General features: G+C 40.5%; 1 protein-coding gene across 1 annotated transcript in view; it reads right to left on the bottom strand.

The window, feature by feature from the left end:
• Positions 1-16187, bottom strand: part of KMO (kynurenine 3-monooxygenase) — a 53158-nt gene that overhangs the window by 19499 nt on the left and 17472 nt on the right. Inside the window, 6 exon segments of the mRNA XM_035010939.1 lie at positions 1169-1334; positions 2722-2809; positions 6218-6266; positions 12883-12972; positions 13536-13633; positions 13916-13985. Of these exon segments, the coding sequence (XP_034866830.1) occupies positions 1169-1334; positions 2722-2809; positions 6218-6266; positions 12883-12972; positions 13536-13633; positions 13916-13985 (561 nt within the window).

Raw genomic sequence — 16187 nt, 5'->3', positions numbered from 1 at the left:
GGAAGGAAGGAAGGAAGGAAGGAAGGAAGGAAGGAAGGAAGGAAGGAAGGGAGTTTTCCTAGGATTGTTTTGGGGCCATGTTAAAATACTTCCAGGTCTGAGTCCCAATGCTATGTCAAACAGTGTTCTTTCTTTAAGAGCAGAGACTTTTTGTAAACCACTAATCATCACTATTAAATATGAACACCTAGAAAAAATAAATGGCGATCTTAAATCTACGTTAGGAGGCATGACTCCACTCATCTGGGGTAATTCTTCAACAGGATCCTAATATCCTGTAACCCAGGATTACCAGATCCTGGGCCATGAGAACAAGGCTCACCTGAAAACCATAAGACTAGCACTTCAGAATTACTAAATACTTTTGTGACTAGGAGGAAAAAATAGACAATGATTTAATGTTAAAATACAGATTTGACTGGCTGATACAGTTTGGTTATATACCTGGTGTGTAACTATCACAAATGGACTAGCTATTTTATAGACATCTGAATTTCAAATAGGATAGATTGCATCTGTACCTCAAAAACAGATGTTTTCTATGCAAATCACATTGTAATGAACACTATTTACTTATCTTTACCTATATGCCAAGATCCTTGTTGCTTTTGTTAGTATTTTAATTTCCCTTAGTCAGTTCCTATATCTATTTACTTATGACGATATAAAACATACCTAGGATGTACTTGCCTCAAGCCACATAGGGTTGAACTTGGGAACTAAGAAATGAGAAAAATGCAATGGAAATCTCTTTGCAACAACTTCTATTCACTTTATTTAATAACTATTATTTGATATAGTCATGAGTATAAGAACTCTGATTGTCAGTATACAGAAAGATTCCTGACCCATTTTTTTCCTCCCAAGAAAAAATAGGAAAATGACATGATTACATCAGACAAATTCCCTGTGCATTTCCAGTAGGGTAGCTGTGATGCTTCTTCTTTCCTGCCCACTCAAGAAAGCATATCTCGAAGGCAAGGGAGAGAAGTGATATTATTAAAGGGATATTTGCACACCCGACTTATTATGCCTTACGAGGGACTATGACAGACCTGAGAATTCATCCAGACATGCTGCCAAGAACAAGTGCACTAGAATACATGTCTTCCCTAGTCCGAGGGGTGGGAGGACTGTGGGGAGGAGCCAAAGAAGGGAAAGGACTTACATCCCCATTCTTGGGTGGGATGGTGAGCTCCATGTACCCATGAGGAATGTACTGCTGACTGTAATCAAAGCGGGGTTTCTTCATGAGGTGACTTCTGACAGTGGAGTATGCTCCATCACATCCTGCAATGAGGTCGTAAGTGACATCTGTGGGAACTTTGTCAGATCTGAAAAATAAAGTGGACCATTAAAAAAAAAATTCTAGTGGTAAAAATGATGATGTTCATCTGTTTGGGTATAAAAAAGCAATTCAGGGGGGCCCCTCCTCACTTGTACATATCTGACTTTTGAGCTTGGAGTTAATAGCTATAGAATGAAGATGACAGCCCTCGTCCTGAGGACCGTGTTGCTCACGAGAATGAGAATAGCACCACTGTACTCATTAATAAGGACATACCAGGCCACGGAAGTGTGACTAAAGCTCCCTGCACAAAGGGAGGGAGTCTCGAGAAGAAGGCAGAGTGAGGGAAGGGATGGACCACAGCATGGATGTGCCCAGGACTTGCCAAGAGCAGTGCGTTTAGCTTGAGTGCAGGGTATCGGGAGATAAGCTCAGGGAAAGAAGACAATGTGGGGAGGGAAAAGAGGGAGGAGAAGAAGAGAATTTTGAATGTTAAGACAAGAGGTTTAAATACATTCTTCTGGCAAAAGAGAGAAAATAACTTTTTCCACTGAGCGGGGGTTGATGTAGGAAGTGTGGTAATTTAGAAAAACTCATCTGGCACTGGATGTATTGAACCGGAGGCAGAGTCCAGGAGGGAGGGGACATGGAGAGGACAAGGTGAGTGCAGCAACCTGCGTGTGCAGGCGTGAGAGCCCAGAGACCACGGGGCTCTGGAGAAAGATGTAGGCTCAGAAGCCATCAGGGAGTAAGAAAGACTGGGCAGGGGTCATAGATTTAATGGGAGGAAACGGGGAAGAGGGCACAACAAGAATGACTCTAATGATTTGGGTGATAGCACTAGGGAAGTCAGGAGTGCTTGGAGAGAAATAGATGGTGATTTAAGATGTGTTTGAGATCATGGCAAGAGGTACCTGTGAAGGTGTCGAACAGGAAAATAGCATGGATTAGGATTGAAATAAGGACTGAGAGTGAAGAGACTGAAGACAGGGGCACGGGCTAGAGAGGTTCATTTTAGCGAAGTGAATTTAAAAGTGGTCGCTGAACGGACTGGGAATCCATGACATATCGCAAGAATGGGACATGGGGCTAGGAACTTCAGAGGAAACAGAGGCAGCCCAGGAGAGGCAGACAAATCATTTCCATAAAGAGGAGAGGAAACACAGAGCAGTGGAGGGTCATCTGTTTCAAGGGCAGAGAGCGTTTGAAGAGGATGGCCACCAGTGGTCGGATGCTGAGCCAGGTTCAGAATCAAGAAGAATCACTGGTATTGGTGTTCAGAAGGCAGCCAAGGCTGGTTTTTGATCTGAAATCCTTTGAATCCCTTTTAGTAATCATTTAACTCTTTCAAATAAGCCAGAGAACAAAGTTTACAGATCCAGTTCTCTGTGTCAACCCTTCACCTCTCCAGTCAACAGGCTGACGGTGATTACCCAAGCACTGTGATCACTCCTTCCTCAGGATTACATTTCAACAGCCTGTGGCCAAAGTGCACCTTCACATTGGGGTATTTCTCAACAGCTGAGGAGACAAAGAAGAAAACCAAATAGAAATACAATTCCAGTTCTCATTTCACTTAATCAAATTGAAATAGTCATTGTTTTCTGAGAACAGTGGGTTAGAGATGTTTATTCTTAAGAATGTAAAAATGAATTACTTAAAATGGTCATTTGACAGCTCTTTGGCAAATGTTCCAGGATAATTTGGTAGTAAAAATGATGAATACAAATCAACTATCCTCATCCTCAAAAAAATAAATAAATAAATAAAAATCCAACCAATTCCATCATGCAAATTTTTACATTGCTATGACAGTTTCACCCTGGAAAAGAAACAGGCAGCACATATTTTAAAAGTTGCCTCTAACTTAAGACTTTAATTGTGATTAGAAATAGTCAGCCAAACTCCTTTCTCAGGCTATGCCTGATTCTTTATCTTTTTTTAGTAAGTCTCTAGACTTCTGAGTCACGTTGTCGCAAATAAAGATTTCTGATACTAATTCTTTTTGTAATCAAACACTGGAACACTTAGAGAAAAAAAAAATGAGCAAGAAGATTTAAAACCTCTAAATAAATAGAATCGAATTATTTGGTGCTTTTTTTATTTTGCCTGCTAGCAATCTATAGAAAGTAGTGAATTCATCATATTCTTGTCATAAGAGTAAAAATATTATTTTTGTCCCTATTAATTCTCATGGGTAAGAGGTATATAATTACAGGCTATTTATTGTTGTTAAAGCTACAAATCAGATCTATTTATCTGTGTTTAAGTACTCTTTTGGAAAATAACTTCGGAGAAATCAGAAGTTTCAGAGTTTATCGGAACCACTATGGATATCTTTTATAAACACAAAATGTGTTTGTGGAATCAACCTTTTAAGAAATTAAATTAAATTAAATTTATTTTTTATTTGGGGCACCTGGGTGACTCAGTCGCTTAAGCATCTGCCTTTGGCTCAGGTCCTGATCCCAGAATCCTGGGATCGAGCCCCTCATTGGGCTCTCTGCTCATCAGGGAGCCTGACTTCTCCCTCTGCCTGCCACTCCCCCTGCTCGTGCTCTCTCTCTGCCTCTTTCTCTCTGTCAAATAAATAAATAAAATCTTAAAAAAATAAAAAAAAAATTTATTTAAATGTATACTAATACATCCCAAAGAATTTTCCACGGAACACTAGTCCTGGATATGCTTCCTAATCAAAACCATTTTGTGGTCAAAGCCATTAGCAAAATGCTAACACTCTGACCTCCCTGAGCTGTGCGGTCCTGGTCCTCAGCCCCCTGTGGCTAGACTGAATGGAGATGTGTTGTACACATTAGGTTTTGGCAGCTCAGTACAAAAAAAAAAAAAAAAGGCTCATGAATAACTATCTTCTGTTGATTACACATTGAAATAATATTTTGGATCTATTAGGTTAACATATATTGTTAAACTTAAATTCACCTGTTTCTTTTTTGGCTTTTAAATGTGGTTAATATAAAAGTTTAAGTTACGCATGTGGCTGCCATTTGTGGTCATGTCTCAGATGGCGCTGGTCTAGAAAATCCACCATGCCGACCATCAGAATAAAGGCCCTGAGGAATACTGTAAGGAAACTTATAAAACTTGTTTCGTGCAGGATTTATCACACATACTTGACCACATGTCCTTTTCCTGCTTGCTTTGCTTAACAATTATTAACATCCCCCCGCTCCCTGAACAGTGAACCAAGAAACAATCCTACATGGAGTACAGGGCAATGATTTCATTCCTGAGTCTTGGTGCGGGGGGTGCTGTTCGGTCAGGAGCCAGTGTTTGCCCGGGGAAGCTGGCGGCTCACACACTTGTTAAAGGACTGACAACTGTGTGGAAGAATTCAAATGCCAAACAATGTTTAGGAGCGAAGAGAGTCCGTGTTCACTTCATTCACGTATTTATGGCATTTATGAAATTACACACCGTGCAGCACATTCCTAAGGAAAACCAGGTCTGGGAGCTTCCATCTGTCCACCAAGATCAGCTCTTCCCAAGTTGTAGCTCCTACTTGTTAGCAGATGTTTCGTGTGTAATATTGGAGGCACTGACTCTGGGGGTTAAAGGCATGGACTTTGGAATAAGGGCTCAAGCTCCAGCCCAGGACTCTACCACTTATTAACAGTGTGGGCTGCTGGGGGGTGGGGGTGGGGGTTCTGGAAGCCTCCTTCACCACCTGTAAAACTGATGGAAGAGTTCCCACCTCACAGAGCTGTTGGGAGGGTTATATAAATCAATGCATATGGAGCACTTAACATACTTCCTGGTACCTCAGTGAATGTTTGCTCTCATTTTTATCTTAACAAATTCGGAAGATGCTCTAAACAGATTGTCTTAGGTCTGATATAGACTACTTTTTAAAAAGTTGTTTTGGGGCTTCTTGAGATCAATATGACTATATCTAGCAACCTATCCCTGCCCCCAACACCTACCCACCCAAAGGACAGTCTTGCAAATATAAGTAAGGAAGTAGGATTAAGAAGAATACTAAGCCCTATTTCTTAAGTCCCTGGTGAATCAGCAAGAGTGAGCTTTGCAGACGACTCCTGCCAGTTCAATTCAATTCAACAGACACACTGAAAACTCACGCTGGGTAGGGGGCTGTGGAGAAACACAGATAAACCACATAGAATCTCTGCTCTCCAAAACTCAGAGGCTGCTGGATTGCATAGAGGAATTGACTTAAAAGATAGTAGAATTACTCAAGTGTCATGCTCTGTGGGGAATGGACCTGATTAGCACAAATGCTGACAAGGAGAAAAAACTGTTACAATCAAGGGCTACCTGGCAGGTGATAGGACTGATTATCCAAGCTAAAAATTTAATTTGCAATCCAGTGGCTTTTCCATTAATGGGTGGGTCTGTAACACACTGAAGTCTTTAGGGCATATTTCACAACTTCCTCTTTTTCAACCTCCTACATGCTCTATCTACTTGGTCTCCCACAAATATCATGAGCCTTCGCCCTCCCCTCTGCCCCCTGTGCTCTAGCTTTTAGTCCAGGGCTCGGTTGATGCACCCAGGGATTATTGCAATACTCTAAAGACCACAGCCCTCTTCAGCCTCCAAATACTGCTCTTCATCTTTCTGTAGTGCGGGGCTAATTGTGCCACTTTGCCCGTCCTTCGAGGGTATCTGCTGTTCCTCTAGTCCATGAGTTTTTTGGGGAGTGAGCACTCATTCATTCCAGTGCTGAGAAGACAACAGGAATCGAATGTGTTGAACAAATGATTTTTTTTTTTTGATCAGCAATAACAGGATATATCACTACTACTGTGTATTGTACATACCCTGCCCTAATAACCCGTGAATAACCCATGAAAAGGAATCGTAAGCAAATCCCAGTAAATCATGTGACAAGGTTAGTTAAGTTCATGCACTTTACTGCAATGACAATTGCGGAATAAGCATTGGACTTACCAGTCAATAGGTCCTTGTTTAGATTTTCTCTGCTTAGAGAAAGAATATACTGCAAGAAAAATATAGTAGATACTATTTGCTTCTGGAGAATGGACAGATATGTCTCACATTATTCACTCAGCAATAGGAAATATCTAGCAGAAGGTTGCAAGCTTAATTTTATAGCCATTTAGCCAAGTAGTCTTTTTTTAAAAATAAACACTTTAACCAAACACATACAATGTTCAAGTTTAAACTCAGGCTTTTTAAGGTTTGATACCACAAAACCCAAATCCTCGTTTTATAGCAAAAAAAAATGTTATTTTCACTAAGATAGTTTTGTTTTAACCACATCTCGTAAATCTCACATTTTCATCTTAGGTCTCCAAATCGAGCTGTTAGAAAAACTTCAGTAATGACCGCATCACTAGAATAAACATACTATTTCCTAAAGAGACTACTTTGAAGGCATTCATTTCAACATGAAAGGAGTGGGGAGGGGGGCCCAAAGTATTGGTAGAAGTAAGATCAGCCCTCCCTGGGACACATGTTCTTTTTCTCCGACTTTATAGGACAGTTCAGCAAGGGCCGACTGTTCCCTGAGGCACAGAGGGCACAAAGCCTAGGGCCCACATACTTTTAGGGGTCCATGAAAATGTTTTAATTTTAGTTGATACTAAAGTCAGAAGCAAAAAATATAATGAATATATGAGAATGAATTCAGCCTGGATTAATCTTTATACCAATGCATTCATAAAATGTAATTTTTAATATTTATTGTTTCAGAGAGAGAGGGACCCACAAAGACAAAAGTGCCCACCCAGAGCCCACAAAAGTCGTAATGCAGACTTGCAATTCAGGGTGAGTCTAATCTTTAAAAATTTAAAGCATGTGTTTCCCAAATTTAGAAGCGTCACATCATTTAATGCAAATATGCTAATTTATAAATCTTCACCTTATCCAAAAGTAAACATTTAATATTAACAGCTAAATGTATAGTTGGTGTAAAAATAACTGGGTCATGCTACAAAGACAATGACTGAGGAGGGGCTTCCTGTGTCTTTGTTATATATTAAAATGAACAGGACTTCTTCATTCTCTGCCTCTTTGTTCTGTTTTCCAGTCTTCTGTGTCATGAATCACCTCGTTTCAACAGAAACCACACTTGTTATTCAGACTACGTTAGGAAACATTTTAACTAGGAAGGTTCATTGACTTGGGGAAAATATTCTCTCCATCTCAGTTGCGAGGCTTGGTTGACACCTGCATCATCTGGGAACCGATACGCACACCGGTCCTGTGGAGAGGGTCCCTGTCAATTCTCCCCGGGGTCCAGAGGCAACCTTGTGTCATGAGCAAAAGTTAGAGCCTCCCGCATCAAGCCTCACTTCTCCAATGCCTATTCTAAAAGGATGATCTTCTGAAGAAAAAATGTGAATGAGAACAGACAAGTCTTAACGATACATATAAATCAAACCATCATGCTGTTCTCCTTGAACTTATACAGTGATGTATGTCAATTGTTTCTCAATAAAACTGGGGGGAAAAACCCCTCATCTCTGATGAAGGCTACAAAGAAATAATTCTCATATTCCAGCTCCAGATTTCCTATCTGGATCGCTTTATCAAATTTATTTAATTTATCAAAACAAAAACAGCTACAAAAAGAACGCTGGTTTCCAGCTGACAGCCATACATCTCAAATAACAGCTCAAATGACTACAATTTAATCTATTTTATGCATCATTATTCAACCGTCCTTACTCATCATATTGCATTTTGTACAGTTCTGTGTATTCTTCGCAGCCATGTAGTAGAGTAACTGACCCAACACAAACTGGCTGCTTTTGCCACTTCGTGACTCAATTGGACTGGACAGACTAAATTGTTTCAAGTGAACCTTCACAAAGGTCCTTAATAAAATCAAACAGTAATTTAAAAAAAAAAAAGAACAAATAAGTGAGGAAGTATAAAATGGCCCTGGTAACCAAAAACATCATTAATAAAACCTAAAGGAAGTTGGATATGTAAAACAGTAGTTGCAGCACAGACTTTTTTTTTAATGTTATGTTAGTCACCATGCAGTACAGTATTAGTTTTTGATGTAGTCAAGTATATTAGAAAAACAAGTTTCCACTCTATATCCTAAAAGCCTGCAAACGGGGATGTTTTCTAGGAAAGGGGTGCTATTTCTCCACTTGGGGCATAGGAGATTAGGGGCGAGGATTGGAGAGCTAGGGTGGGTGCGGGGATGGGTGACATAGGTGAAGGGGATCAAGGGTACACTTCTTGTGATGAGCACCTAGTAATACAGGGCATTGCTGAATCACTGTATTGTACACCTGAAACTAATATAACGCTGCACATTAACTACACTGGAATTAAATAACATTTAAAAAATATATTTTTCTGCATCGTTAAAAGGAATTGGGGAGCTCTGACCTGCTCTGTGTATCAGGGAATATTTTGACAGTTCCCAGGGCAATTTGGGAGGGAGATGGCAGGAACCAGCAAGACTGAAGAGTCTGACCCTGGCCCGGGAGAAAGGGCAGAGAAAACAGGTGGAGGAGGGAGGCTTGGAGAAGGGGGGAGGCCAATAGAAGATGGGCTGCCTGAGGATTTGCCGAAATCCTGGGGTCACGGAGAGGGCTTTGCACTTCCACAGGCTGTGGAATTGAGCGATTCAGAACAATTTTATGTTGTTCTTAAAGGGAGCTCCGTGTCCGGCCGCGTTATAAACGTAACAATGCAAACCAAAGAAAGAGAGGTGGCTACAAATTAGCATTAACTGAGTTCGTAAGAACTGAGAATGGCAGGATCCGTGGGCAAGTGATCATTTCCTGCCTCTTCTCAAGTACTGAAGGCCCCAAATGGGAACTCCCACCAACACCTTCACCCTCTTGGCCGTCAGTGGAGAGGGCTCTGCCCCCTTCCGCCTCCCCTGGTGCTGGGGGTAAGGAAGCCAGTTTCAGGCTCAAGTCCAAGTCACTCTGCTCATCTAACTTTTCCTGATATTCCGAACCATGTCTTCCTCCTCAGTCTACTCACACTTTATTGGTTCAGTCTCTGGGGAGGTGAGAGGGGGGATGATGTCAGAATTGGTCTACTTGGCTAATTCCCTGTGAATCCAAGACAAAGGTGGGACAATTACTATGGTCCCTTTCAATTTAACAAAAGCAAGAGTGCAACTAATGAAGCCCCTCAGCGCTCCTGGGAGCACCTTCTACACCGTGGGGTGCTGGCCACTGTGCATGAGGACACCCGCCTTGCGTCACCCCTGATGTGGACCTCGTGTACCCATGCAGCCTATTTCTTCATCAGTAAAGCAAGGCGGTTGGATCCAAAGAGCCCAAGGTTGCTGATCTCTGTAAGACTGTGTTATAGTGAAAGTACGTTATGAGTTTTCTTATCCAATACACACTTGGCACTTAAAAGTTTACTTTTTTTTAGAATTCTGGTCTCACCCAACTCCCCTCCATAGATGGACCCTCGTTTAATTGGGAAAGCGCTATTTTGGCGCAGATTTAATATTTAAACAAAATGTCTGTCTCAAACCTCACTTTCTCTGTGAGGTCTCTGAAAACTAAACCTCCCTCTTCTCTGAACCACACAGCTGAGCATCACTCAGAAGAGTTCTTTCCATAAAAACCTGACTACCATCTGTCCTCACGAGGCTGCAAGCTCCTCTCTGGTCCTCAGTAAGTAGCGCAAGCACAGGGTGTGGTGCACAGGCAGACAGTTGTTTACGGAAAGGATACAGTTAATATGTACAGCTTACACTGGCCCTGCGTGTGTAAATCTGTTTCTTTCCTACAGCACCACGCTCAGTTTGGGGCCGATGAAACAAGACATATTAATTATCCAAAAATGCTTATCTGCCTATGGATGGTCAGTAGACTTCCTTCCGCTTCCTTCTCCTGCCTGGCTAATGCATTAAGACTCTGTACCTATGTTTTTATAACACCAAAATCAATGGGCTATTATTCGAGAATGTCACTAAATGGAAAATTTTGATCCTTCCCCGCCAACCCCCACCCCACATTCCCATAGGCGCTTAGTTTTTGGAATGTTTTACTTTTCAACCACTTTTTAAGCAAACTTTAATTGTAGTAAAACACACATGATACAACATTTACCATCTCAACTCTTTTTAAGTGTACCGTTCAGTGGCATTCATTACGTACACATGGCTGCGCGACCAGCTGAACCATCCATCCACAGAACGCTTCATCTTACACATCTGAAACTCTCTACCCATTAAACAATTGCTCCCCACTTCTCCCTCCCTGCAGGCCCTGGCAACCACCATTCTGATTTCTTTTTTTTATGCATTTATCTACTCTAGATATTCACATAAAGGTACTATGGCATCTGTCCTTCTGTGATTGGCTTATTTCACTTAGTATAAAGTCCTCCAGTTTCAACCATGTTGTAGCAGGTGTCAGGATTTCCCTTTTTTTTAAGGCTTAATAGTTTTCCAAAGCATGTTGTATAGAAAAACCTCCCCTCTCCTCTGGAGAGTGTCTTCTTTACTCTCACTTACTACCACATGCATGACACTTGACACCAGATGTGGGGGGTCCTCCACCAAGCAATTTCTCAGTGACACAAGCTGGCTGTACCACAATTTAGCTATTCTGACACCATCTACCTGGAGATAGCCTCAGATCCCAAAGGTAAGGGCTCAGTCCCATGAGACTGCACCCCCCCCACACACGCACATCGAAGGCCAATGGCAATGTAGCTTGTACCTGGGCTTCTACCTAGTTGGCTATAAATCACAAGTTCCCATGAGGCCCTCTTCAGTTTCAGTGAACTTGGTAGAACAGCTCACAGAACTCAGGAAAACAGTTGATTTACTGTTTATCAGTTTATTATAAAAGGATATGGTCAAGGGTGCAGGTGAACATCTAGATGGAAAGATGTGTAGGGTAAGATATGTGTTCACCCTCTATGGGTATGCTACTCTTCTACCAGCACCTCTGTGTGTGCATGATCCTGGAAGCTCTCTGAACCCCATACTTTTGGGATTTTTATGAAGACTCCATCACACGGACATGATGGATCATTAACTCCACTCCCAGCCCCTCTCCCCACTCTGGGGAAAATTCCAAGCTTCTAATTATGTCTTGGTCTTTCTGGTGACCAGCCCCCATCCAGAAGCCCACCAAGAGTTACCTGATTATAACAAAAGATACTCTTATCACCCAGGAAATTCCAAAGGATTTAGGAGCTCTGTGTTAGGAACCACAGTCAAAGACCAAATATTAGAACAAAAGATCTCCTAGTCCTTTAATCATTTAGGAAATTACAAGAGTTTTAGGAGTTCTGTGCCAGGAACCAGAGGCAGAAACCAATATTTTATTTTCTATTATCTTACATACGTGTACACCACATCTTGTTTATCCATCCATCCATTGATGGACATTGGGTCACTTTTGCTTTTTGACTGTTGTGAATAATGCCGCTATGATCACGAGGGTTCAAATATTTCTTCAAGTCCCTGCTTTCAGTTCTGTTGGATATATACCCAGAAGGAGAACTGCTGGGTCATATGGAAATTCTGTTTTTTATTTTTGGAGGAACCACTAGACTGTTTTCCATAGCGGCCGCACCATTTTATATTCCTACCAACAATGCGCAGGTGTTGAGTTTCTCCGTTATCTTTCCCAACACTAACTATTTTCTGTTTCCCTTTCTGTTTTCTGATAGTAGCATCCTAACAGGGTGTGAGGTGCTTCAAGCATCACACGGAACTTGTTCCCATGAGCACCTGTGCTTTATCTCTTGCTGCCCAACACGTGGTCCATGGACCAGCAGCACAGACACCAACCGGGTGTATTTAGGATGCGTAATCTCAGCCTCCATCCTGGCCCTACAGAATCAGACTCTGCATTTTGACAAGATCCCAGTGGAATCTGAGAATTGCTGATCCGCCTGCAATGGGAGCTCTGTGGGAGCTCAGAGACAAAGAATATAAACCTCACTTGGGTTCTGCCCTTAATAAAATGAGGCCTTGTTGGATGAAGCAAGTTGGGTTTTTCTCTAGTTGATAGATGTTTGGTACATTCATTCTCTCTCAAAGAAACAAACTTAGAAGGTATAAATATTAGATAAAAATACATACTTTCCCCAACTCTGTGTGTTACTATGTAAAGATAAGAAGAACACAAAGCAGGATAATGGATTTTCTTTTGTAAACTACATCACCATCTGGCCTCTGTTGTTGTAGAAGTTATACAGCACTGAAAAAATTTCTGGTTCATTCTATAAATTCCATTATAATTAAATTTGGGGCAAAAGAGTCAGTTTGGGGAAAACCCTCTAGGGTTGTTCTTGCATTTTATGCTCGACAATAAATACATGGTAATCTTCTTTATGTAATTAAAAGGAGATAGGAGAGAAAGAGTGTCCCAGGCCACCATGAGCGATGCATACAGGCAAAAAAGAGCCTAATAGTGATGACAACGTAACTAATTCCTATTGAATGGTTATTAGAAACTGGGCCCTATTTTAACGGCCTCCTGTCAATTAACTTGTTAACTAGTATACGTTTCTGAGTGGTAGGCTGATACAGGCAATGTCAAAGATAGGTCTACAGAGGAAAGGAAGGGCCAATGAGCAAGAGTCACATTCCAGACATTAGACTCAACTGCAAGCAAACACTATCTTCAGGGTAAACTGACCTGTGACTTGGTCCCATAGGGAATTGCAGACTTTTTCCCTGAAAGAGAGTGAATCATTCTTGCTCTCATGGGGATGCCTTGAGATACCACCTGAAATAAAACCAGAAATATCAATTTCAATTACCATAACGTGGCATCATGCAAGTAAGTTAGACATCGGTTTTAAAATGCGATTTTTCAAATATTTTCAAAAAATTAAAAATTAATGCAAAGGATGATGGGAAGCACAGTATGATGGAAACAATGAAAAGTATGTTCCTGCAAATCTTAGGTTTTGATTTTTTTTTTAACCTTTAGATTTTGGAATTGACTTAAATTGTATCTGGTCTAAATCACGTATTACAATTAAGGAAAATGGTTCAGTGTCAAAGAGGTTATAAGTGATTTTTCTCATGATCACAAAAGAGAGCAAGCAATGCATGAGGAGGAAACCCCAGGACTCCTGAAGCCCCGTGCAGAGTGTTTTCCTACACACACACATCTAAGGAAATTTGTATCATCCCAAAGACACATTATCAGCAAAAGTACTCTCAGCAAAATATGTTACTTCTGTTCACATTTCCAAGCGAAATGCTAGAGAGTGAGAAGTTTGGCAACGTTGTTGGAAAATGGCAAGTATTATCTTTTACAAGGAAAATGCATTAACAAGGTACCTGATCTTCCAGGCCAATGGCGTTCAAGGCTTGTCGTCCTCTATAAGAAAGGGCCAAGTTAATGCTTCTTCCACGTGCAAATTTAGCCACTCGGATATCTAAGACATTGAAAGTAGACTCTGTATTATACCTCAGGACAGGCTAAGCATATAACACCTAAACAACTGGTGCAATCAGAACCAAATTAAAAGACCCTTGTTAGCTCCCTTACAGAAAACACTAATAGTCGTGATTTTGTATTAAATTAAATTTAGATAGTTGCGGTTGCAAAAAAAAAAAAAATAAGTTCCTCTTTCTAAAACACTTCTTTTTAAAATCTAAAGAGAAAGATGTCAGAGAATCAGAATTTTCACATCTCACGAGTTTCAGTCTTGTCTTACCTTCCCTAGCTTCATATACATCAACTTGGAAATTCCTCTTTGCAAGGAAGCATGCATTTAATGATCCAACCTAGGAATCAAAGCAATTTATTTCATATTTTTATCTGATTCCACAAATATAGGGAAATTTTACTGGCAAAATGCAACATCACGTGTAATTGTACTTGTATTAGTCTTGGCTGTCCAGTTGATTTATTCAATCACCAGCAGAAAACATCATTTGCAAAAATAATGGGATAAACTCAAGATTAAATGGTATGATTTCAGAGGTAGCTTTGGTGTTTTTCTTTTTTAACTTTTTTATAGTGAGATATAACTTTCATACAGAAAGATCACAAAATATGTACAGTTTACATAATACTTAGAAGGCAAACATCCATATAACTACCATTCTGGTCAAAAACAGAATATCACTGCCAACCCTCCATAGCTCCCACCACCTGCTCCCCAGTTAATGATCCCCAACCTTTCACCTAGGAGTAAATGTTATTCTGAGTTTTGTAATAACCCATCCTTGCTTTTGAATCACATAATTAGAATCACGTTTGTGTATCTTCTCTTCTTTAACTCAACAAAATGCTTCTGAGATGCATCTATATGACTGTACATAAACTCCAGGCCATCCACTTTCACTACTCTATGATTTTCCATTGCATACAATCTCACAGGTTAATTAGCTGTTCTATTGTTGAAGGATATTTGAATTGTCTCTGGTCTGAGAATATTTTTCACACTTTTATTGAGATATAATTGACATATAACATTGTATAAATTTAATGTATACAACACAATGATTTGATAAATGTATATACTATGAAATGATGGCCTGGGAATATTATTAACAATGCTGCAGGGATGAGATACCACCTCACACCAGCCAGAATAGCTAAAATTAACCACTCAGGAAACGTCAGATGTTGGCAAGGATGCGGAGAAAGGGGAACCCTCCTACACTGTTGGTGGGAATGCAAGCTGGTGCAGCCACCCTGGAAAACAGTATGGAGGTTCCTCAAAAAGGAGCTACCCTATGACCGAGCAACTGCATTACTAGATATTTACCCAAAGGATAAAACATAGTGATTCGAAGGGGTACCTGCACCCCGATGTTTATAGCAGCAATGTCCACAATAGCCAAACTATGGAAAGAGCCCAGATGTCCATCGACAGATGAATGGATAAAGAAGATATGGTATATATATATATATATACACAATGGAATATTACTCAACCATCAGAAAGGATGAAACCTTGCCATTTGAAAGGACATGGATGGAACTAGAGGGTATTATGCTAAGAGAAATAAGTCAGAGAAAGACAAATATCATATGATTTCATAAATAAATAAGTAAATAAACAAACAAGTAAATAAATAAATAGCAATGCTGCAAAGAATATTTTTGTACCTGTATCCTGATGCACACCTGCATAATTTCTCTCTAGAATTTTATAATGGAAGCTTAATCCCTGGTCAAAGGTTTATGTATCTTCACCTTTATTATGTCAAACTGTTTCGAAATTTTCTATCAATGTGTTTTCTTACCAGCAGCTTCTGAGAGTCTATCTTTGCCAGCACTTGGTGTTCTCAAACTTTTAAATCTTGTGGTGAATGGGTAAAATAGGAAGGTGTATGGTTTTAATATGACCGATTGCTAAAAAGTTAAACTCTTTTTCATATATTAAGTGGCTATTTGGATCTCTTCCTCGAGGAAGCCTTCCTTGAGTTCCTTGAGTTTTCACAGTGCTACAGGCTTTTCCTTTGAAAAATGTGATGGGTTGAATTGCGCACCCCCAAGCTCATATGGTGCAGTCCTAACCCTGGTACCTTAGGATATGACCTATTTGAAGAGAGGGTCTTTACAGAGATAATTAAGAAGTTAAAATGAGGTCATTAGGATGAGTCCTAACCCAACTGGTGTCCTTCTAAAAAGGGGAATTTGGACACATACAGAGAGGGAAGATGATATGAAGAGACATGGGGAGAAGCTGGGCAACTGCAAGCCCAGGAGAGAGGCCTAGAACAGCCCTCAGGAGGAACCAATATGCTGACACTTTGATCTTGGACTTCTAGGCACCAAGACTATAAGATACTAAAAATCTGTTCCTTAAGCCAATTGGTTTTTGGTACTATGTTATGGCAGCCTGCAGAAACTAATACAAAGAGCTTATCCCAGTTGAAAGTTCACATCTTTAGGGTGATTGTATGGTCAATATGTCTACCCCACTGGGCTGCAAAATGGTTTGCTCACCATTTGATCCCTAGCCTCTACCATTG

The sequence above is a fragment of the Mirounga leonina genome, unplaced genomic scaffold (assembly GCF_011800145.1).
Source record: "Mirounga leonina isolate KUSES-001 unplaced genomic scaffold, KU_Mleo_1.0 Mir_154, whole genome shotgun sequence".
In the NCBI taxonomy this organism is placed as follows: Eukaryota; Metazoa; Chordata; class Mammalia; order Carnivora; family Phocidae; genus Mirounga; species Mirounga leonina.
The sequence above is the reverse complement of the archived record's forward strand: the minus strand, read 5'-3'. Positions and strand labels throughout refer to the sequence as shown.